Genomic DNA, 23,776 nt, shown 5'->3' with positions numbered 1-23,776 from the left:
TACAATGTATTTTATGTAAGATAATACATACAGTTATGGATATACAATTAATGTATTTTTAACAGGATAATAATTTTGGTTTTTAACAGTTCATATTCTAAGTGAACATAAGTACTGGTTAATATCATATCTTTAAATATATTGTTATAAAAATATTCCAATTATGAATAATACAAGTTACTGCCTAAGCATATTGTGTCGAAATGCTGTTTCTATGAAATGTGACATGACATTACGCTTCATGTCAAGATTTTCATATAAAAATTGCTTTTCCTAATTACGTAATTTTTAGTGTATATTTTTTCATGGACATCATAGCTTCACTTACTCGTAGATGCGTATCTGTTTAACGTAACACTATAATTGTTTAACTGTAGGCAGTTTTATTATTAAAACCTTTAAAATAACATGACAATGGGGCGAGTTATTATTATATATATATAATAGTTATAGGGCTATAGGACTCTGTGATGGTAGAAATCCATCAGCATGTGGCTCAAGTTCCAGCCGGCCAGCAACGAGCCGAGGTACGCGATGAATAGCACCGGCAGCGGCAGCAGGAATATTCGCGTGTTGTGAAGAGTCGGCAGATCTGTAAAATAAACAACTTTATTACTTTGCATGAATCGCTATGCATTTTGGGGTCTGTATTAAACTGTTCCTGGATCGATGACAAGATCTCGAGTTTTAAATATTAATTTTGTGCATATCAACAATTACATACAATAATACACTACGTATGTACACAATGAAAAGGGTTAGCAGAGGTAAGTATTTGTACTACATACAAAGTAGTGAGAGATGTGGGCGAGGAATGTGTGCAAAACGGTGTAGGAAACTAGAGCTACTGAAAGTATGACACTAACCTCCCCATCGCCACCGCTCACCCCTCTACACTGTACCCCGCCCGCGCATAGCTGATAAGAGTCTAACGCATCCTCTCACCGCCTAGCTACCCCGCACAGCTTGGTGGAAAGGCAGCCTAAACATTGGACTTGGCAGCTGTTTATTAGTACAAGCCTTCGTAAGTAACCTAGAAGTCTTCGGCAATGTGGTGCCTGAGACTGCCAAAATGCACAAGGAGGCAAATCTACAAAACCTGTAACACGTATCCCGATTGTTATGTTCGATAGCCCTGACCGTTGTACGCCATGAGTGATGTCTTATACAGGGTGTAATCGTTAAATGTGCCCAAGCGATTATTCCGTAAATATGGGATATCAAAAACTTTTAAACTGATATCGAATATACGTAGCTAATGAGTTAAACGATTACAAATTTAAAAAAAATATAAAACTAGTAATATCCAACATTTTAACGTTAAGCGATTTAACATGACATTCTAGAGAGGCAATAGGTACAGATAACAAAACTGCTATAAATAAAGGAATAAAACTATCGTTTAATTGAATAAAAACAGAGTGATGTTTATTTTTAAGTAAAAAATACAAAGTTTTTTATGTAAAGCAATTGTTCGAAACTAAAGTCTCTATACGAATGTTAGATTATTTGTACGGGTTAAGGGTTACATAGTGGGTATTTTAGTTTTATTTAAAAAACTTTATTGATGTCATCATACCATTACGTACTTTCGATATCAGTTTAAAGGTTTTTGATATCTCTTGTATTTGGATAATTCTTACAAAATTCCGAATTTTTTGTCCTTTAGGTTTTTACAAAGAAAAAAGAAGTATTTGATTCAAGCCGTAAAATTAAATATTTAATAAAATTATAATTCAATTGCTACTAATGCCTACATAAAATATTGATTATTCTATTTAAATAAAAATTACGTACGTAGCCATCTTGAATACTCCCTCCCAGGTGTGGAATCCTCATTATGATGTGTATTCCGCACGAATAAAAGGTATCCAAGAGATTTCTACGTTACTTGCAGTATCGAGCCGGTATATTTCTGCCAGACTATAAGACTAGGTGTCGCAATTTTCACTTTCTGCCACTATACAAACGGAGAGAAATGGCTGATTTGATTTACCTAACTAACATAGCAAACGGCACTGTCGATTGCCCCGAACTCCTTGAGGAAATAGGACTACGCAGAAGCAAGGTTGTACTGAGAAATCCTATCACACTTTACGTTCCTAGGGTTAGGACAAATTATAGACAAAATGCATTATTAAATAGAGCGTCTCGCTCATTAACTCCTTAATTAATACACACATCAAAAAAAGTTTGCGATCACTTCGAAAAACTGAAATCTTTTTTGTTACTGTAGATTATATTATGATTTTTTCTTCTTTTTAGATTCTTTATTTAAAAATAAATTAGAACATAAAACAATGACCCCGTTCAATTGTTTTTTCATATAAAAAGGCTTTCAGTCCTAGCTTACGCTCATTCAGAAATCTGATTTAGTCAATTATAAGCGATTCAAGATATTTTTCGCGGAAAGTTGTGATTGAAAAAATGCCAAGAGGATTATCAGAGGTTTTACGAGCTAGAATAGTAACTTTGAGGGAAGAAGGATACACCACGAGAGTAATAGCACGCAGACTTGCTATATCCCAATCCTGTGTCGTGGCTACGTTGCAGAGGTATCACGGAATGGGGAATTTAGCTAACCGACCCCGCAGCGGTCGCCCAACTGTTTTGACTGCTGCCCAAAAGCGCTATATTAGATTGCTGGCAGCCCGTGATCCTACAATCAACGCCACTAAAATAAAAGCAGAAGTCAGGGCCGCCTCTGGGCTTGAAGTTAGCACGCAGACCGTTCGCAATTGCTTGCACCAGGCTGGATTACGAGCACGGAGGTCTTGGCGAGCTCCGCTCAATTCCCGGCAACATCAACAACGAAGATTGCAGTGGGCTAGACTTCGGCAAAATGAAGAAGGTGAGGACGAAAACATTTGGCAAAACTGTCTCTTCGTTGACGAATCCCGAATCAGCACTCATCCAGATAACCGACGTGTCCGTGTCTGGAGAAGACCAGGCGACCGTGAAAGACAAAGAACTGCCACTGGAACAGTTCAGCAAGGCGGAAAATCGGTGTCCTTTTGGGGTGGCATTATGATTGGAGCTAAAACGCCTTTAATCCCGTATCGGGGCTTCATGACAGCAGACATGTAGAAAGCAGTTGCTATTGATGATATCGTCAGACCATTCCGAGTAAACCATGGGCACCAATTTGTACTGGTCGATGATAATGCGCCCGCACATCGAGCTCAACGAGTCAATGCTGCTCTTCAAGAATACGATATCACACGATTAGACTGGCCTGCCGGCTCGCCCGACTTAAACCCAATAGAGCACGCGTGGGATGCTCTTAAACGAGCAGTATGGAACCGTGAGCCACGTCCCCAGACAGTTCCAGAGCTCAGGGAAGCCGCTATTGAAGAATGGGATAGGTTACCCCAGGAAATGCTGGATAACTTGATCCTCAGTATGCCCAGGAGGATCTTCGCATGTATTCGAGCCAGGGGAGGAGTTATTTTATATTGAATTCACACCTTTTAATAATAAATTGTTGTTTAAGTTTAATTAAACAGTCTTTTTCTTTCTATGAAATTTCTATCACTATTACATTATGATTAATGGCTCAATTTTTTAAAATAAATAATAAAAAATAGTTTTATATTTTAATTTCAAACAGGGTATTCCTATTTAAAGAAAGCATACAACATAGATTTTTTCTTGATAAAGTTAAATTTATAGAATTATAGGAGCTTATGCTATTGATCGCAAACTTTTTTTGATGTGTGTAGATATGGTGAGGTGGACTTATTCAACACCAGTACAAGTAAACTAAAACGCTTACTCAGTGATATGTTTTTTTCTTCAAATATGTCATACTGTAACTGCTTAACGCATTGACTTACAAATATATGGACGACGGGTCTAATACAAAAACCACGAAGTCAGTTGCCCTGTATGCACCATCTATTAGGAGGTTATCTATGGTTTAAATTAAGGATTAACGTTAAATAAAACGTTTCGCATAATGGGAACGCGCCCTCACTAACACAACAATAACAATGAATACAAAGTAGTATAACTACTGCTTGTCTAAATACAACAAAGTCAAGTAAAACAATGTTACAATTGTTTCAAAAGAAATTCATCGACACTGTCATTGACTTAGAAATAAATGGACGACGGGTCTAATACAAAAACCACGAAAAAAATGTCCCAAGTCAACATATTTAAACGTAGTGACATGTAAAGGAATATGAAAAAGCTAAAACATTGAATTTAAATTGTAATATCATCGCAGTACTGTCTAATTTTGCTTGCTTCGCTGTCAGTCGAACAAACGAAGACTAAAGCGTGAATGACTCTCTGTATACGATTTTAACGCCCTATAAGTTCGGGCAACTTACTTTGTAGTTTGTTTCTATCACTTTAAATAATTATCTGTGGAAACTTTTAATTAGCCCTCAGCATACATGCACTGGCCTGTCAGGCGTGTATTATACTTTATTTTATTCTTGTTACCTAGCTGTAGGTTTTCCCAAAAGAATGAAAATAAAAAATAATGAAAACGTCCTCAAAATCTTTCCCTCACTATGTCCCAAGTTCATAATCAAACACTTTCTGTGTTTAAAATCAACACATTTAACAAATCTAACCTTTGAATATTAAACTTTCAATGTAATAAAAAATGTTTAAAATAAAATATATGTAAAATACTCTCTTCATTTTTTTAAAGTCATTTATTTTGGGGACCACTATATCATCAAAAACTATTGACGTAAGTATTATGAAATTTGCAAAAAATAAATACAAAATCTTCTTAATAATTTTCATAAAACTCGAAAGCACGAATTTCGGAATTTCACGAGAACTGTAAATGGGTTACGGAATAATCGCGTGGGCATTCTTAACGATCACACCTATATATACACATCAAAAAGTGTCAAGGGATATAGCACGTTTTTGACTGAAAATTAGGTTTTAATTTTTTTTTAACATCGATGAATTTTTTGGTCACTTATAATTTGAATTTGAAAATGAAATTAACAAAAAAAACAAACTATTGGTGTTCAAAATAATTAAAAAATCTTATTTTCAGCAATTAGCAAAAACGTGCTTGATACCTATACACTGACGAATGTTTATCCACTACTCCTACGTAATGTATCGTAAGCCACAAAAATGGGTACGTACATTATTTTATAAATAAATTTCTTTTTATGTAAGTGTATTATACCCAGCTGTAAAATTATAAAGCGTGAAAAATAATTAGAAAGATAGACAAAACGTTTATTCACCACAAATACATATTCACAAGATATAACACGAAAGCACAAAGAACATACATGAGTGCACGTTGATATACACATACTTACAGAGAAAAACAAAATTATGTACTGGTCATACTCGATTTATAACATTTTGTGCTGCAATTGCGCTGACTCAGCATAAATACTGTCAAACAGAGCAAGTAGAGCTAGTTCTGCCAGTACCATATGATGAACGATCGATACCCAGTAAGCCATGCCACCAGAGTACATCACACGCAAATACATATGACTAAAATTATGTAAATACGGTTGAATGTGGTTAATACCAATATAAGTAGTGTAAGTCACAAAACAATAAATACAGTAGAAGTGGTTAGTTAGCGTCGTACGCGTGCCAACAGTCGGTCGCGTCAGACCTACTTGAGCTAAGTCCCCAATTTTCTCTTTGTATGGTATGGTTGTGTCATTCTATCGCGCAAATTCTCTAAAATCGTAGAAAATGCCTTTTGTGCTGTTTTGGAGCGCAAAAATGGTAGCCGTACCAAAAATATTACTCGTATCAAGTCTTATTTTCAATAAATTTAAATTTTCTGTTTATCGAAATGATATTTAGTACTGTAATTTTTGTAATGTGATTTTTAGTAAACATCTCGAATTCACAGTTTAGTGAAAAAAGTTTCATGAGTGTTTTGTTAATTTTAAACTTAAATGATCGAAATTAAAGTTCATTGTGCAAAGTGTGCATTAAAGAAGGCATCTGATGTCGAGAGGGTATTACTTTCTATTCGTTCAGATGTTAATCGTTCCTCGTAGTCCAGCTACGAGCCCCAAGAAGGCAGCACGTTGAATAAAAGGTTTTCCATCCATTTCAACGATATGGCGACTGAGTAAAGTTTAAATTATATTAACAATCCAGATATTGTTAAACCTTTTCATTTTTTTAAAAACAGCCTGTGCTATACATTTACGTTTTTATACGATTACGCCTAGTTTTACTTATTGTGTGATCGTTTCACTTACCATTGTCAACAACTTTGCCATAATCTGAAAGCGAATGTTAAGTGGTTTCATAGTGCAACGAAGTATATAACAAGTGTAGCATGTGCCATGGGTATTATTTATGTATTTAAACTTTATTATACAATACACTGAAGTACAAATGGCGGACTTAATGCCGTAAGGCATTCTCTGCCAGTCAACCATTGGGCCAAACAAAAAAAAACACAATAGGTTTGTGCTACAATTATACTAGAAAGTTAATCGATAATTTGAATGGTACAAATAATAATATGCATTTATAGTTATTATATTTATAGCTATATTAGCTTAATAGGAGGTACCATCCACTGTTAATGCAAAGTTAATTGTAATACTGAAATAAACATTTTTATTTTGTATTTTTATTTTATTTTAATATTCTTATATATATATATATATATATTATAATGATAATCGAGTGTTTGGCAAAAACTGCTGCCAGAAAACTAGGCATACTTTACATGGTCAGGCGGTACTTCACACCTGAACAGCTTTTAAATCTGTACAAAGCACAAGTTCGATCCTGTATGGAGTACTGCTGCCACCTTTGGGACAGCTCTGCCCATTACCAGTTAGCTACCTTGGACTCGGTGGAGCGAAAAGCGAAGAGACTAATTCACAACAATTCTCTTGTATAGTCGAAGCTACAAAATCCCGACCTTCGCAGAAAAGTAGCCGGCTTGTCGGTTTTCTATCAGATACATTTCGGGGTGTGTGCGCAAGGACTTTTCAATTTAGTTCCATCCCCACCGTTCCTCCTTCCGTCGACTAGAAGGTCCGGAGCACTCCATTCTTATGTCGTTGATATTCCACCTGTTCGCACCAAGCGCTTTGCTTCCTCCTTTCTGATGCGTACGGCAAAGGAATGGAATACTCTATCTGTATTTCCCGAAAAGTACAATTTGGGGCTATTCAAGGCTAGAGTGAATAGGCATTTTTAGGCAAACGCGTGACGCGTTTCGTCGTATCGTATAGCGTATCGTCGCTTAACATCATGTGAGATTGTGGTCAAGCGGGTGTCTATTATATATAAAAAAAAAGAAAAATAAATAAATAGTATATTTACCCAAAGCAACATTATACAGAGTCTTGATTTTGACAATTATTATATTGCCAGCCGTTTGTACTGTGGGTGTTAGAGAGAAGGTCCCGGTTTCGACACCTGGTAGGCCCTAATTGCCAAACGACCTTTTCTATACTGGTTCAAGCCTAGGTGATCTCGGAGCTAATTTCTTTGCTTGGTTGGTCCGTTGTTTGTTGATATTTTTATATAGATATAGATAAGTAGAAGAAAAACATTATAATTACATAAATGTAGTAAATATGTTTGAGAATTTTGTTTCACGGTGTTTATTAAAATGCTTTGCTTACAAAGTGACAGAATGAAATGGTGCTTGATAAAAGACCAAAAATGACCTTCAGTTTAATGCTAAAAAAATAAGTACCACAAGCGCGACGGCAATGTATAGCTGCCTGTACTACAACTAGAGATGGGGAAGACCGGGTTTTAACCGGGTTTAAATAGGGTTAATACCCATTAACTAATATAACTAAAAACTATTGCCTACTAAATATTTGTTGTAAATCGAGTTTCGTTCAAGTTTAATGATATTATTACAAAATGTGTATTGGTTTCTGATCGAATCGATACAAAAAATCGTTAAATCGTATACCCTTGAATCGATTTTCGCACAATTGGAATCGTAATGTGCATCCTTGGTAGCGATAATCTACAGGATAGAAAGGTAGGTACTGTGAGGAAATTTATAACAAGTATGGAATTATTCCAAATTCGGTATAAGCCGTTTCTGCCCACATTTTGGAAAAACCCCGGACGGGTTAGTTTTAACCCACTGCCCATCTCTGGCTAGAACATTACATATATTTCATTTTAAGTTACACTATGATTGGTTCCAATTTAGAACTTGACGTTAGGTTGGTATCATCTCAGTTACTTAATTCGTTCACCCTGGTGGACTGTAACTTTAAAAGTAAACAGTTCCTTTTTGTGTGGTTGAATGGTGGCAATAATCTCATCAGGCAATGCGGTGGGACTTTTTCACTATCACGATTAACACGTGGCTTATTTGTTTCGTTATTATTGTACTTGTAATAATGATCGTTTCTGCAATTGCTTGTGGTTTATTCGTGCATGGCAAATAAAGGCTATTTATACAGGGAGTTTCCCGGCTATGCCACATGGAGGGAAAATAGCCTTAAATACAGTAGATAAAAAAATGTACTGCAAGAAGACTTCACTTTGATTTTAATAGCAAATGTTAAATTTCATAGTCTTCCTTTTAATCGAGATGCTATGTTATTTAGAAGAAAATAGAATATAATAGAATCTAATATATTTCATACTATCTGTGTCACAATATTACAATTAAGAATACAACGTCAAGGGATGATATGATCGTCACGGCGCGTTTTCAGTATGTCGTGACGACAGAAAATCGTACGATTTTCGTACAGTTTGAAGTGTATTGGCTTGTATATTCAAGTAAATTTGTTCACACATGGTACAACATAATTACTGTCATTTTACGACGACAGACTGTCGTGAAGAGCTAGAACGACCGTCGTCTGACGATAAAAATGCGACGACAGATAATCGCAACTTCAAACGATTTTGTCATACAAACGACAAGGCGGCTGCCGTGAACCGACAAATAGTCGTGATATATGGGAACAGGCTAGACGCGATTGCCATCCAACGTTAAATAAAACGTTTCGCATAATGGGAACGCGCCCTCACTAACACAACAATAACAATGAATATAAAGTAGTATAACTACTGCTTGTCTAAATACAACAAAGTCAAGTAAAACAATGTTACAATTGTTTCAAAAGAAATTCATCGACACTGTCATTGACTTACAAATAATTGGACGACGGGTCTAATACAAAAACCACGAAAAAAATGTCCCAAGTCAACCTATTTAAACGTAGTGACATGTAAAGGAATATGAAAAAGCTTTTAAATTGTAACGTCATCGCAGTACTGTCTAATTTTGCTTGCTTCGCTGTCAGTCGAACAAACGAAGACTAAACCGTGAATGACGCTCTGTATACAATTTTAACGCCCTATAAGTTCGGATACTTTTTAGCGCGGACCCGACGTCCATATAATTGTAAGTCAATCGACACTGTAGAATTTATTATCCAATAAAAGGAGTTTCAGTAGGGTATTCAACGTTTCGTCGTTTGTAACACTTCAGGTCTGTGTCAAAATAATCCTAATGATCGAGGCTTTTCATCAGTATAGTAAAATTACAGGGGGGCTACAATGAGCTTATAAGCAGCCAGCCAAGTTCCATGCAATTTGACATCTAACAAGAGCGAGATGAAACTACAAACTGAATCATATGAAAGAAATAGACAGATGTACTAGCCGGGGAGCGTTCAAGTACTATTAACCGATTGTGTTAAAAATGAGAACAATTATATATTTTTAATAATTTTATTATTGATTATACTTACTTATTATGTTTTATGTAATATCGGCAACTTTTCAATCATACTTTACAATTTGTCGTAAGATAAAATTACATGTAAGTTTGTAATTTGATAACATAATTGGAACGTATCTTGTAATCGTACATTTTCATTGATTAGTGGGTTAAAGTCAAATGTGGCACTATTTAAAAGTTATTTTACGATTTCCGCCCAGTCAAAAAATTATTAAAATTATTAAAATACAATTTGAAAATTGCAATTACATTCATGCTAATAATTCATCAACAATACTCTATAACTATTCAAATACGTTCAATAGTTAATAGTATTTATTTATTGATAATTGGCTATTATATAGCCTAAAAAGATAACAAATAATTATGAAGCTGAAAATACAATAAAACTTAAACGAGATTTCTTAAAACATTTCTCAAAATCTCGACATTTTCAAAAAAAAGTAAGTCACGGTATAACTTTCTTTCAATTGCTTATTTTGACAGGTGAGACCGTCATGATACGATTTCACTATGAAAGAAAAGGTGAACGTATTTCGAATCGGGAACGAAAACGGCATGGACAGTGTTTGTTGTGTGGTCATAGTACGAATTTGACTGGCAATCCAACTTACAGGCTTAAACAGGATTTCTATAAGAGCTCATAGTAGGCCTCCAGGGTGTTTTTTTTTAATTTGGCCGGACAGGTGATTCAAAAAACTATGAATGCAGTTGGAATTGTTTCAGTAAAATTTTCTATCTACGGTATTTAAAATACTTTCCCTCCATAGCCGTGTGACACCGTGTAATAAAGCAGCTAAAAAGAGACAATACTCACTGCTGTATCCAAGGAATGTGATGTATAGATAATAAACGATAGACGCCAGCCAGAACGTATTCGACACCAGACACGAGAGAAACCCTCCATGGACTAGCAAATCTGCAATCGGAAAAGAATTGTCAATATTCTTCTTAGCGAATTCATGATCTTTTTGTTTATAATAAAAACGATCATTTGAGTAGCACAGAGCTTCTTGTGAACTAGTTCGTCCAGGGAACTATTGTTACTTTACCTATTTCGGTGGCCAAGCTGTAATGTCTGCATTACTGTGTTCCAGTCTTGAAGGGCAAGGGTGCTGGTGAAATTACAGGCACGTGGGACTTGTCAACTTATGTCTCAGGGTGACGGACGCAGTGGCAGTGTCCTTCAGATCTTTGCGAATAAGCTCTAATGGCACTGCATCTGTTATGGACAGGCGTGTAGCTTACTTACTTGTTCGTTCAGTCACTTTATAATATAAAAAAAAACTGACTCATAAAAATTCCAGATTTCTCAATAAGTTTACCGATATGTTTAGTTGACATCCCTATTTACGTCGCGATGACAAGTTACAAAATGTGCCTGTTATTTATTGTATATTGAAAACATAATTTGACAAAATTAAGCTACTCATGAGGGTTCTTGTGCTATATTTAAATAATTGTTAAATGCAGTATTCATATAGTGACATTTTCACACCGGCATCGCCGATCGACACCTCGATCGATTACGACTATGAAATAAATGTTAAATACTAAACTCGAAGCAACCGTAAACAATGTCTACTGTTTGATGACATTTTTTAAACACAATTTTATATAACAACTGCCTCCGTGGCCGAAAGGTTACCATGTTGGACTGTCACACTGAGGTCCCGAGTTCGATTCCCGGGCCGTGAGAATTATTTGTATGGTCTACATTTGTTTCTCTCGTGAGTATTATTATTCTATGTTATTACTGTCAACACTTTTTAACCCGTCAGCTACCACAACTCTTACTGCAACGTAATGAGGCTCTGAATACGTACTGTTGAAAAGTAGTATTTGAAAGCAGTGCAGCAGGCTGAGGGGCGGAAAGAACGCGTTGATGTGGACATCGAACGCGTAGCCCCACTCCACGTCTGGTCCGTCCACATCACGACGCAGGTACTTATTGCTAACCACCCTGAAACGTGACAAATTATACTATTTAATAAACAGCTTGATAGCAACGATATTCGATATAAATATTGTAAAAATGATAAAAGTGTATATTTCAAAAAAAGAACAATGCTCAGAGTTTTGACTCATTCTTTTCAGGGAAAAGCGCTTTACGAATGAGTAGTAGAGTTCTGTTTCAAGTATAACTTACTTATGAAATACCAAGACATATTTGAGTATCAATTAAAAAATTAATAACATTACCCCACTCCAACAATTCTTTGCGTGATTATGATGAATCAAATAAAAAGTTAAATGAAAAACCATTTAAGAAAACAAATATCAAACTTGTAATCAATTATTTGTTGATTTGTAAAATTGAAGTCGAATTCCATGGCAGTGGACTTATTCTCTTAACATCATAACTTGGGCCCATCGAGTATATAACCAGAAATAGAGACGAAATGTCATTTAATTTGTTTGAAACTATTCTGCGATATCATTACTGTGACAACTGCGCTCCGATTGGCCAGCCCGAGTTCGAAACAATTGACGGGTGTCGTCAACTGTTTCACTTCAAATCGACCAGTTAACTTGAGCTTTGCTATAATGGACGAAATTTGCAAAATTACATATTTAATTACCGATGAAATATGATTCCGTTTGTTTGGTAATTAGATGCTTTGCCGTTTTTCCCACACCACCGAATAGAACAGCACGGCATTGTTAGAGATATGATCTTTATTGCAATAAATACAGAATATTATTTGGAATATACAGAGTCGTATGCACAGGTCAGTAGTTGGCGTCTATATTTCAGTGCAAACGGGAGTTGATATTTATAAGAGCTAATGTGTTACCAGGAGTATATGGCCCTTATTTCGTCTCTATTTCTGGTTATATACTCGATGCTTGGGCCCTATCGAAACTTTTGAGCTTTTTAGGTGATCGGGCATTATTTAAGTGTGTATGCTCCAGGGTCGACCTCATAGTGACTTTTCATCGGTTGAGATGGAGGTTAATAAAAAAAAATATTATTTACAATGTTTTGCCATAATTTGGGTAATTTTAGAATTCTTCTTATATAAAAATTCGTGTCTTATAAAGTACAGCTCTAAGTGTCGTATTCTAGAACTCTACTCAATACTCAAGTCAGGACTTGAGTATTGCAGTGAGCACTGAAAATCATACTCAAGCCCTTGCCATTAGGGTCGTAGGTCCCGTGCTTGAAATCATACTCAAGCCTGCTCAAGTCCTGACTTGAGCATTGAGTAGAGTTCTGGAATACGACCCTAAGTGTCGTGTGATGGTCTATGAAAATTTGAAGGGACTACGTTGGGCGAATGTGGTTGATGCTGAAGCAGTTTTTTTACACATCGGCGGATGCTTGATTTTGTATTAAAAAAAAAATGAAACGCGAAAAATCTATATCCTTACTGAATCTGTCTACTTGAAAAAGCTTTCTATTTTCTTTGGTATTGTAATAAAATATTATTTCAATGATTTTGTGACATAACAAAAGACTCAATCGTCATGAAAATAATCAATCTGCGTAGCTTAATCATTCTGCAATTTTATAAAAGTTATGTTTTAAAAACTACAGCTCAGCTGCTTTTACGGCTCACAGTCTGTTCCTGGACGGTTTGTAAATTATTCCAGATGCTTTTTAGGTCATGTCACGACTCAAACATCCGCAATGCATATTAGCGTCGATGAGTGACGATGCTAATATTTTAATTTAACCCTGACCCAACCTGCATTATGATGGCTTTGTAAAGACGAGTGTTCTTTGGCATTATCATGACAAATACGACCTTTACGATTCAACAGTTTTCAGGAATTAAAAAACTCAGAACTTTTCCGTTTGTATTTTCAGCGTATACACGACTAGTGGTGACTATATATGGCGGAATTACGTCGTTGTTCTTGAATTTTGTTCAAAAGAATGGCGTAACACAGAACACAAAATTGTAGTTACAAAATTTTTACTGTACTTCAGCGCATGAAGCACTGTTACCATAGTATACGGCGTATTACATTGAGTAATAACCATGGTTATAATAACCCGACGAATCTTGTCGTAGTTGTCGGGTAACTAAGAGTAAATATCAAGTTTTAGAATACTTACAACTCATTTCTCTATCTCAAAATTGTAAATAACGAGCATTAAATATGATTACCAAAACAATGTGGAGACGAGGATTCCCGCGCCGATGAAGTCGACAAACACTACAAACAGTACGAACAGCAACACCTTGCCCCATCCCAGGCCCATCGCCAATGCGAAGCACACGGATGACGCTGGAAAAAACATCTCTTTTTGAAATTTCAGTAAACATATTTTAAAACTAAACATAGTCGTTTATGCTAAAAAAAATCTATGAAGGTTTAATTTCTTACTGATAATTCAGATTGATTTGTTGTTCATGCTAAGTCTAGTATGGACAGACTGCAAGCTGTTTCAAACCTAATTACGTTGTCTTTCAATCACGAGAATGCGACAATGTGTATTTCTTTCGCACAAGCAACAAGTATATTGTATAGTTACTATAATTAATAATAATATTCAATTGTTTTGGACTCTGGGACCCATAGTATTAGTAATAATATAACATAATCTAGTGTTAGTAACAATTGAGTATGTACATTTTAAATATAAGCAGGAGAAAGTAACTCTGTAGCATGGAAATATAATTGTAGTCTAAAAAACAACTAGTTCGCTAATATTAGGGGTTAAAGTATGAAATTGCCGTTTTATTGCAATAGGTTCTTTGAATTTTCATAGAATCTTCATGGTTTGAGGTTTTCGAATGCAATGGCTGACCCCAGGTCAAATGCCACAACAGTGTCCTAAAGCAAAACTTACCAATAAAAAGGTAATGGTAACTGTTTGGTGGTCTCAGCATGGTGTTATTCACTATAGTTTTCTCCGATCTGGTCAAGCAATAACGGCAGATGTCTATTGTGCCGAACTCCGAACCATGTTGACAAAACTAGCAGTAAAACAGCCCCGACTCATGAATCGATCTTCACCATTATTGCTCCACGACAACGCGAGACCTCACACAGCACGAGAAACCATTTTGACCCTTCAGGAACTGCATTTAGAAACCATTCGTCATCCTCCGTATTCACCAGACCTTGCTCCAACGGACTACCATTTTTTTCGTGATTTGGACAATTATCTACGTGACAAGAAGTTTTCTTCCCAGGAGGCAGTACAAAATGCTTTCACACAGTTGTGCAGTCTAGATCGTCGGAGTTCTATCGCAAAGGCATTAATAACCTTCCCATTAGATGGCAGCAATGTATAGATAATAATGGCAACTATTTTGATTAAATAAATTTGTTAAAAATTTAAAAAATAAACAATTTAGATTTTCAGTACAAATCGGCAATTTCATACTTTAACCCCTATTATATCAAATCACTGGGGCATCAAAAATTACACAAGTATATAAAAGTTCACACAGCATAGATACATATCCTTGCAGCGACAAGAAAATAATAGAAGCAAAACATAAGCCTGCTTTTTACCAAATGGTAGATTATTCAATTTTGATCAATTGGAATCAATATAATAATCAGAACAATGAGGTTGAAGCTCCTCCCTGCGCATTAAATTGCCTCCTATTGACTATTGCCTTACAGTGATTGGTTAATGATAAGTAAGAAACACAATTTGCAAGTTCATGAAAACACTCAATGAAAACAATAAATTTATATTCTCATTTTTTAAGTGGACAACTAAATATTGTGTATGAATTAAAAAAATCACATTATTTGCAACAAGATCCATTCAGTACTTTTGTTGGAACTTTCAAATCATGTTTTGTCAATTCCACCCTTTTGTGTTATGACAGTAGCATAGCATTATACTAGTAAAATAAAAAGAAAATGGATAGGATCCGCTTGGCTAACTCTCAAAGTAAATAATTCTTCTCACTTCAGTCCTTCCCAGGCACAAAACTCAAAAACTAGTATTAACAAAATAAGCGCACATTATTGACTGTGATGGCACTATTAATGTGCTTGAGATGAACTTCAGATCTCTCTGTGATATCAAGTTGTCAAGAACTTACACATGAAATGAAGTCCCATGACTTAATAACCAGTTTTCAGAAACATTGCAAATAAGCAGAAATTTATACAGTTCTCAAATGAGTAATTAACATGCACTCTGGTATTTGTTAATGAAAAATTTTCATATTATTTTGTTCCACTTTGTGGCACATATGTATTCAGCGCAGGGTGGCGATCAATGGCCCAGAGACCAAAATTAATGTTCACTTTGTAACTCTTTACTATGATTTACCATTTTCTAGAATAACACAAACAACTGAGTCGCGGCATTACATTGTAGTACTGTAAAGGCGCAAGGCATGTATGTGGTAGACACGTTGTTCCTCTTATTTTAAATGTTATGACCCTGTCGAAGGAATCGATGATTTCGCCTAGATCAAGGTGAGGAACACATGCATTTTTACTCAAAAATTGACCAGTCAATTCCGACAGAACTCACAGAGAGGAGAATCTAAAAATCTACAGTTGACACATGATGTTCTCGAAAATAGTACACAGAGCTACACAAAGAGCAAAGCGCATCTGGATGTTGACAATTTAACACAAATGTTATGTTATTTATTACAATTATGCTGGCTTTTTCAGGTTATATAGAGCATTGAATTGTCTTAGTCTCTTCAGGCTGAGGCCCGACGTTACAGGATCAAGTCAAGAGATGATACGAGGAAAGGCAACATTGGAATCTGTAGTCCAGTACCAAGAAGAGCCTTTTGGTCATTGACTTACAAATAAATGGATTACGGGTCTAATACAAAAACCACGAAAAAAATATCCCAAGCCAACCTATTTAAACGTAGTTACATGTAAAGGAATATGAAAAAGCTAAAACATTGAATTTAAATTGTAATGTCATCGCAGTACTGTCTAATTTTGCTTGCTTCGCTGTCAGAAGAAACAAACAAAGACTAAAGCGTGAATGACGCTCTGTATACGATTTTAACGCCCTATAAGTTCGGACACTTTTTAGTGCGGACCCGACGTCCATATAATTGTAAGTCAATGCTTTTGGTACAAATTTTTGAAATGGGACGTAATATAGGAACACTTACCAAACAACCATACGCTGAGCAGAACTAAAAACGCGGGATCATCTCTTGCAAACTGTGACTTTGTATCTGAAACAAAAAATATTACACCATCATAACAGTTATTACAATATGATATTCATACTGATTACATTGATTAACACAAGACTTGCCATATGAATGCATTCTATTTAGCTCTCCATGTAGGAGCTTGGAGACACCAAAAAGTAGAGAAAAGTACTCACGTTTTCTATAATTAAAGTTCCTAAAGACCTTCTGAGGTGCAATAAACAAGTACACCATTTGCCAGGCTGCAAATTCGAAATCCATTTGGTTGAATTTAAACAGCCGTCTCAAGTATTTGTAGCGTTTGACCGCGGCGCTGGCCACGGTCGGCTGGTAGTTGGCAGGCGCCGGCAACGGAGACGTACTCCTCGGATAGTTTGGATAGTGATGGTTAGCCGTAGGGGTTGGCGATGTAGGGTACTTCATTCCGACTATTACGTTTATCCTACTAACACTTCAAATTTACAAGTCAACAATTGTAGAACTCGCAAGGCAATACTAGAATGGTTTCTTTATCATTTAGAATGAACTAAGTTACTTCTTTTCGGAGAAAACTTGTGAAAATATAATAAAGCGTTCGATTGGGCTAGTTCGAGTTGTCATTTTTGGAAGTGATCAATGTTGTTTTTTAAATTCTTCCCTTTAAAGAAAATGCAAAGGTTTAAAATCATACAGCCATGTCTTGGTGAATTTTTCATAAGGCATCCGATTGACAAGAGTAACGGAACGAGGAGCTGTGAATACCTAAGCAGTTCCTTTTTTTAAACTAGATGGCGCCATCTACACCTAACCTAACTGCAGACAATGTTATTTTTAACCGACTTCAAAATAGGAGGCGGTTCTCAATTCGACTGTATGTTCTTTTTTTTTTGTATACTATATGTTACGGGATAACTCCGGTATTTGTGAACCGATTTTCATGATTCTTTTGTTGTCGGAAAGGGGGTACTTCCATAGTGGTCCCATTACATTTTGAAGAAAATCATACACCTCGAAGGGTGGCTGTTCACGCATGAAGATTCATTTTTATAAATAGCGCCTAACTTTAATTTAGGAGCAATTACTTTAATGGTTGATTTTGCTATTTCTCCAATTCAAGGCGTTTTTCTCTCAATATACTTTGAGTAGTGTCGTAGTGAGAACCTATTTTTATTATCTCCAGTGTCAAGTCCTGTATAGTGGCGAACTAGGGGATATTTCAATAAAACTTAGCAAATAGACGTAATTCCACATACTTTTGAGGTCGGTTTTTTTGGTACTCTGTACTGAGATTACTCTTAATTTTTTCCTCAAACTAATTTACGTATTTGTAAAATAAGTAATTCTACAAGTTACTTACTACATTTTTAGCTACCGTTTGCTTAATTTTTGAAACAAATGACAGTATTTAAAGGCGATCCCTAATGTTCCTCTAGATGTCGCTACTTACACTTAAAACATTTTTATTTAGCTACACCAACAAAATAAATTTAAAATGAAAATCAAAATTATTTTCTACGCAATGTAATAGAAAAGTCTATAAAAATAAGCAAATACTTTCATATCAAATGTTCCGTACCGGAAGCCTTTGTTGAACATCTAATTGTGATTAGTATAAATGTTTACTATATTGTGAAAGACCAAACACTACATAAGAGGATTACCTGCGTCTTACAATTTATATGAAGACCTTTCCTTCCTTTTCCTTTTACCTATTTTGTAAAAACAGGAGCTTCAGTTTTTATTACACTATTGAAACATAATAGGTAAGCCGTTGTTGCAGATGTCTATTTCTGTCGCCAGACAGTAATGTGAGTTTTATACCTACTACGTTCCGGATTTGAATGGCAAACGGGTAGGCGTGTCGCTTACGGGGCGTAGCACTTTCTTGAAGACGCGCGGTGTGGAAAACTTGCGTCAAAGTTGAAATGCTTAAATACATAATGAAGCCATTTGTATTGCCTGTATTTTGCTGGAATTGGCTTACGAAAATGTAGACCCATACTCGATGGGTAAACCCATACGAGTCATCGTAAATTAAAAAACAGAAAACTACACTGTGAAATAAAAGCAAAAAGACTAAACGAAGAAATTTAATGAAAAAGACTGTAGATTCACGAGATGACAGGCAATAATGATTCGAGTCATCAAATCTTCGTGCTTTTTATGTACAATTTGTGTTGTACGTTGGTTTGTTGGAAAAAAATACGTGTATTCAATTTAGATCCGAAAAAATAGTTAAGTAAATTTTTTGTTGTCTTACATATTTTTTCATATTTTTTATTCAACCTACCAAATCGATATTCTAATTATTTACTAACTTCATGATGTAATAAATAAATATTTTATTTTAATTACTTTAGTTTAAGGCTTATTTATTACTTGCCTTATTTACGTTGCCTGGTAAATAATTTAACTACCTTTATTATTGTTGTTGTTTTAAAAATAGTATTTATCACTAAAACAAATAAACTGGTAGAAAGAGAGGATAAAAAATTATTCAATAAAGTTTAGTTCCTTTATTTGAAACTAGATGGCGAATCCTACACCTAACTAAAATTATTTAATTTACTTCATATTTTCCACAAGCTGAAAGTTTACATGTTTGTAGTATACACTAAAACAACAAATTCTATGCGATACGGGCCACATTTTTAGCTACCGTTAGCTTAATTTTTTAAACAATATGGTGTGATGTTAAAGGACTGTTCCCTAATGTTCCTACAGATGTCGCTACTTACACTTAAAACCTTTTTGAATAGCTACCACCATCGAGTATAATGGTTATGTACTCGACGGCTACCACCAACGAAATAAAAAATGAAAATAAAAATTATTTTCTTCGTAATTTAATAGAAATTGAAGAAAAGTTAGATATTTAATGTTCCGTACCGGAAGCCTTTGTTGAACATCATAATTTTGAATTAACAAGAAATATATAATACAATATAAAACAATGTTTACAGTATTGTGGAAAACCATACACTACATGGGTGGAATACTTGCACCCATTAGAATATATCATGGCCGTTCACTCCTTTCACCTATGTTGTACAAACAGGAGCTTCAGCTTTTTATTACTCTATTGTTGTTATTACTATATTTCTGTCTCCAAGCAGTAATGTGAGGTTTATACTAAGCTACATTCCGGATTTGAAGTGTAAACAAAATTGTAATTACTTACTAACCTCGCTTAATGAATAAATGAAAGTTTAAGTTATTAATTGCAATAAAAAAAATAAAAAAACTTAACTTCTTAAGTAACTAATTATAAAATCACAGGAAAAGTACAAAACAGAATAAAAATAATTAAAAAAAATAAACCAACCTCTTTGTATAAAAAATATTAGCAGAGGTAGCTAACGAACCTCTAAACGTGTTCAAAGCTGCTTCGATTTGTTCAAATCAACCCCAATGGGTACTCTACAAAATAACAAACACTGAATGATTGCAAGTTGTGTGTTTAATATTTTAGCAATAAAACAATCCATACAACATGCAAAGTTCAACTCACCATTACGTAAGTACATTCTTCCAGTAATATTCTTACAACTATTTTTGACGATATTTACTTTTGAAAGTTACACGACCTCTCATTCAGTTTTTGGCCCGCGCACACTGACAGGTGTGGGGCTCGGTGGTGCCTAATTATAAACATAATTCCCAGTGCTTTTCATTCAAAGTGACTTCGTAAACGCATTTGTTCTAAGCTCCCCGAGCCTACGTTTATATTTTACCATATCTACGAAGTATTTACACAACTTGCCGTATTTACGTTGCCTGGTAAATATCTTGTTCGTTTTAGCACAAAAGGTTAAAAAACACTTGAAGCTTGACAATCGTCTTGAAAATTGTCGGCGTCCGGATTAGTTCCTGGAATTACATTTATATTTACCAAGTTTTATTGGAATCGGTTACAGGAAAGAGCGCGAAACCGGATTCATCCCCTTGTTTACCACCCTTAGAGGTCGAATGTTTTCTTCAAATTTAAATGGGACCACTTCTGAGGTACCCTCTTTCCAACAAAAAAAGAATCATCAAAATCGGTTCACAAATTTGAGTCATCGCGTAACATGCATACAAAAACAACAGAGCAGAATTGAGAAAAAAGAAAGGGGGAGGTTCGTTTTTTAAAGTCGATTGAAAATTAATTGCCAATTGTACTGTTGAAACTCAATTACCTAACAAATGTGGATAAACATCTGAAGGCCCCCATATACAAACGATATTCCTTCGATCATTTGTCAGGGTCAGTGGCAGATAAATAAACAAAAAGGTTGTGCTTTGGACGGGGCGCGCGGGAGGCTAGGTTGGGCTTGCGAGTTACATTTAAGGCCTGGGCGGGAACTTTCCCGACACGCCCCCAAATTCCAGGTACGCCCCGCCCCTTTCCCAGAAATTCATACAGAATCGCATATTCCTGTCGCATCTGAACTATCGTGATTTCACTCGGAAAATCGATTCATTCTAGAAACTCAATCCATGGCCTCGAACCTTTGATAATCGAATATTAGATTTTTAAATGTGCAGGATATCTGATATGAGCTACTGTCCTCTTGCAGACAAGAAGGTCTATCTTCGACAGTCTCTGTTGGCGAGATGCTTGCCTAGTGGGATTTCAATATAGAGGGAGAAAGGGGAAGAAATTGAAAATCTTTTGGGCTCGTAAGAAACGTACTTTATCCAGGATTTTTACAATGACAACTAAAGAACAAAAGCAAAACGTGAACGGTTTACAAAATGTAGAAAAACAAAGAATGATAAACTGTATTATTATTGGTTTTAAGCACGCAAGGTTACGCACGTTACATTTTTATTGGTTTTAAGCTACTACACGCATAATGTACAACACAAATGCACACACGGAGCGAAAGACACGAGAGACGAATGGAAGTAAAGACAATAGCGTAAAGTTTTAAAAACCAAAAATGGTTTTTAACTTACATTATTAGCGCTGACGATACCTTACAGTGTCGTAAACTATTTTCCAACAATATGTCTTCATCTTTTTACAAGTATGTCAAAAAAATAACTTCGCAAAAGTAAATAAGTACATCAAAACCATTTAAATTTTCCGCGCTATGGATTGAATTAAGTAAAATTCTGTTTGGTGTAGTTACCATAATGTTTACATAAAAGTTCTTGGATTAGAGTTTAAACTGAGCCGAAATATCTTAGTCATTAAATAAAATAAAATAAAATAAAATAAAATATCTTTATTTTCAGACTACAGGGTCCATACATTGTTAGTAAACATAAAAACCTTAATAACTATGTTAGTACTACAATAATAATAATAATAAGACATACTTGCTAAAGGGTACACCGCTGTCGGCAGAGTCACCGAGGTGCACGAGTAGCGTGCAACTCGTTGAACCTGCCGAGCACTGCACCATCTAGCCTTCCTTCAACTACCTGTAAAAGACTGTTGGAGCTTCCCCTCACTCTTTGAATTAGAGAAGCAACTTTTTTACGCATAAGCGCAAAAAAGTCGTCTGTGTGCGCATCGGCCAACATGCCCGAAGCACTGCAGTGTCGAGGAAGTCCCACCATCACCCGAAACAGGTTGTTGTACAATATGCGCAGGGCGCTGTATGATTTTTGGGAATAACTAGTCCACAGACTGCTGGTGTAAAAAATTTGAACAGAGTGACTTTGACATTAAGTGTACAACCAGCAAATCTCCGAGCCAGCATATTCCCTCTTACAGACAGCGCCCTGCGTTCCCTTTCTATATCGCAGTCATCCTTCAAGTCTTCATTCACAATGTGCCCTAGGTTTAAAGTAACTTAAGGTTCGTGAAAAATCAGTATAAAAAGAAAAAAATACAGTGAAGAATTAAAAAAGGTTTTTGTTTTTTGTCTTGTTTTTGTTTTTTGATGTTTCGATTGTCACTGTGTAGTGAATTTCGTGGGTTTCTTCACTTCAATTTCGTACAGTCCACATCAAATTCAAATGCCAAAAAATTCAAATTAAAATCAAAACTCAAAATTCGTGACGTGATTAACGAAATAGACCCGCCATTTTGTTAAAAAGTGATTAAAAACTTTGATGAAAGAATCGACGTCTGTAACTGTGGTCGCGGTGGACATTTATCAGATATCATTTTTCGTTAATAATTGCCAAACCTTACTTTTTTAATACGATAAAAATTTGAATCATTGCCATCTAAATTTATTGTTTTATTTTGAATCATAAAACAAAATTCTTGTTGAAAAACTCTTTATTTATTTTTACTTACCAGTATGTTGAGTGTGAACAAACGTTCGTTTGTTTGAAAAAACATATACGTGGTTTACATCCTAAAAAATATTTTAATATAATAATATAGTTAAACTGAAAATTGTTCCATATTTACTTAGCGCGTTTTCGCGTCGTGTTTGTTCCGAATCTGAGACTTTACAAATCTCGAAAACTCGGACCCTCGGACTTCGGATGTCGCTTGTGCACTAAGTCCTATTCATTCCGAGAAAATAAGAATATGCTTGTACTGTTGTTGTTGTGTTGTTGTAATATTACTTATTTGATAGTAATTGTTTCGGACGGTTGTCGGACGGAGATCGAGAGTAGACACCCTGATACGAATCGGACGTAACGGAGACGTATCAAATATTGGATACGTGCACAATACTGGATACCCCGCTATAATGAAAACTAAACAACGCCACCTTTATTTAAAATCTAAAACTACTTCGTCAATGTAAGTTACCTATATTTTGTTACTTGTCTGCGCCGTTTTTGCCTTCAGTTCGCTTGCAACATTCAAAGTGTATTTTTCCGTTCGACGATTTTTTCAGATCTTGAATTCAGAGCGCTGTTTAAGTACTGTAAGCGATATTAAGTAGGTAGATACCTCAATATTGGATACCTAGGTATCTACAATAGTAGATATCCGATATTGGGGTAGCTACATCGCTGGTTGTATAGCAGGTGGTTGCAGCTGCATGCCAGTGCATCCCGCTTTAGTAAGTAA

At 35.5% G+C, this 23,776-nt stretch overlaps 1 protein-coding gene across 1 annotated transcript; it reads right to left on the bottom strand.

The window, feature by feature from the left end:
• Window positions 1-152: 152 nt before the first annotated feature.
• Window positions 153-17,412, bottom strand: LOC113239453 (protein unc-50 homolog). Its single transcript, XM_026476467.1, has 6 exons — window positions 17,004-17,412; window positions 16,783-16,848; window positions 13,831-13,951; window positions 11,539-11,675; window positions 10,530-10,631; window positions 153-592 (listed from the first exon to the last, which is right to left on the bottom strand). Exons 1-6 carry the CDS (start codon window positions 17,248-17,250, stop codon window positions 456-458), a joined length of 810 nt encoding a protein of 269 aa, XP_026332252.1. The 5' UTR covers window positions 17,251-17,412; the 3' UTR covers window positions 153-455.
• Between the last annotated feature and the right edge of the window lie 6,364 nt (window positions 17,413-23,776).

The sequence above is a fragment of the Hyposmocoma kahamanoa genome, unplaced genomic scaffold (assembly GCF_003589595.1).
Source record: "Hyposmocoma kahamanoa isolate Upper Pololo Valley unplaced genomic scaffold, ASM358959v1 99879, whole genome shotgun sequence".
Classification (NCBI taxonomy): Eukaryota; Metazoa; Arthropoda; class Insecta; order Lepidoptera; family Cosmopterigidae; genus Hyposmocoma; species Hyposmocoma kahamanoa.
Note: the sequence above shows the minus strand (reverse complement) of the source record. Positions and strands in the feature narration are given on the sequence as shown.

Bases quoted from the DNA above. Each gene is read 5' to 3' on its own strand.
- LOC113239453 (XM_026476467.1), bottom strand. From the start codon at position 17,250: ATGAAGTACCCTACATCGCCAACCCCTACGGCTAACCATCACTATCCA. The intron at 16,849-17,003 runs GTGAGTACTTTT...TTTTTGTTTCAG, and splicing joins GAACTTTAATTATAGAAAAC to ATACAAAGTCACAGTTTGCA. The intron at 13,952-16,782 runs GTAAGTGTTCCT...TGTTTTTTCCAG, and splicing joins GCTCAGCGTATGGTTGTTTG to CGTCATCCGTGTGCTTCGCA.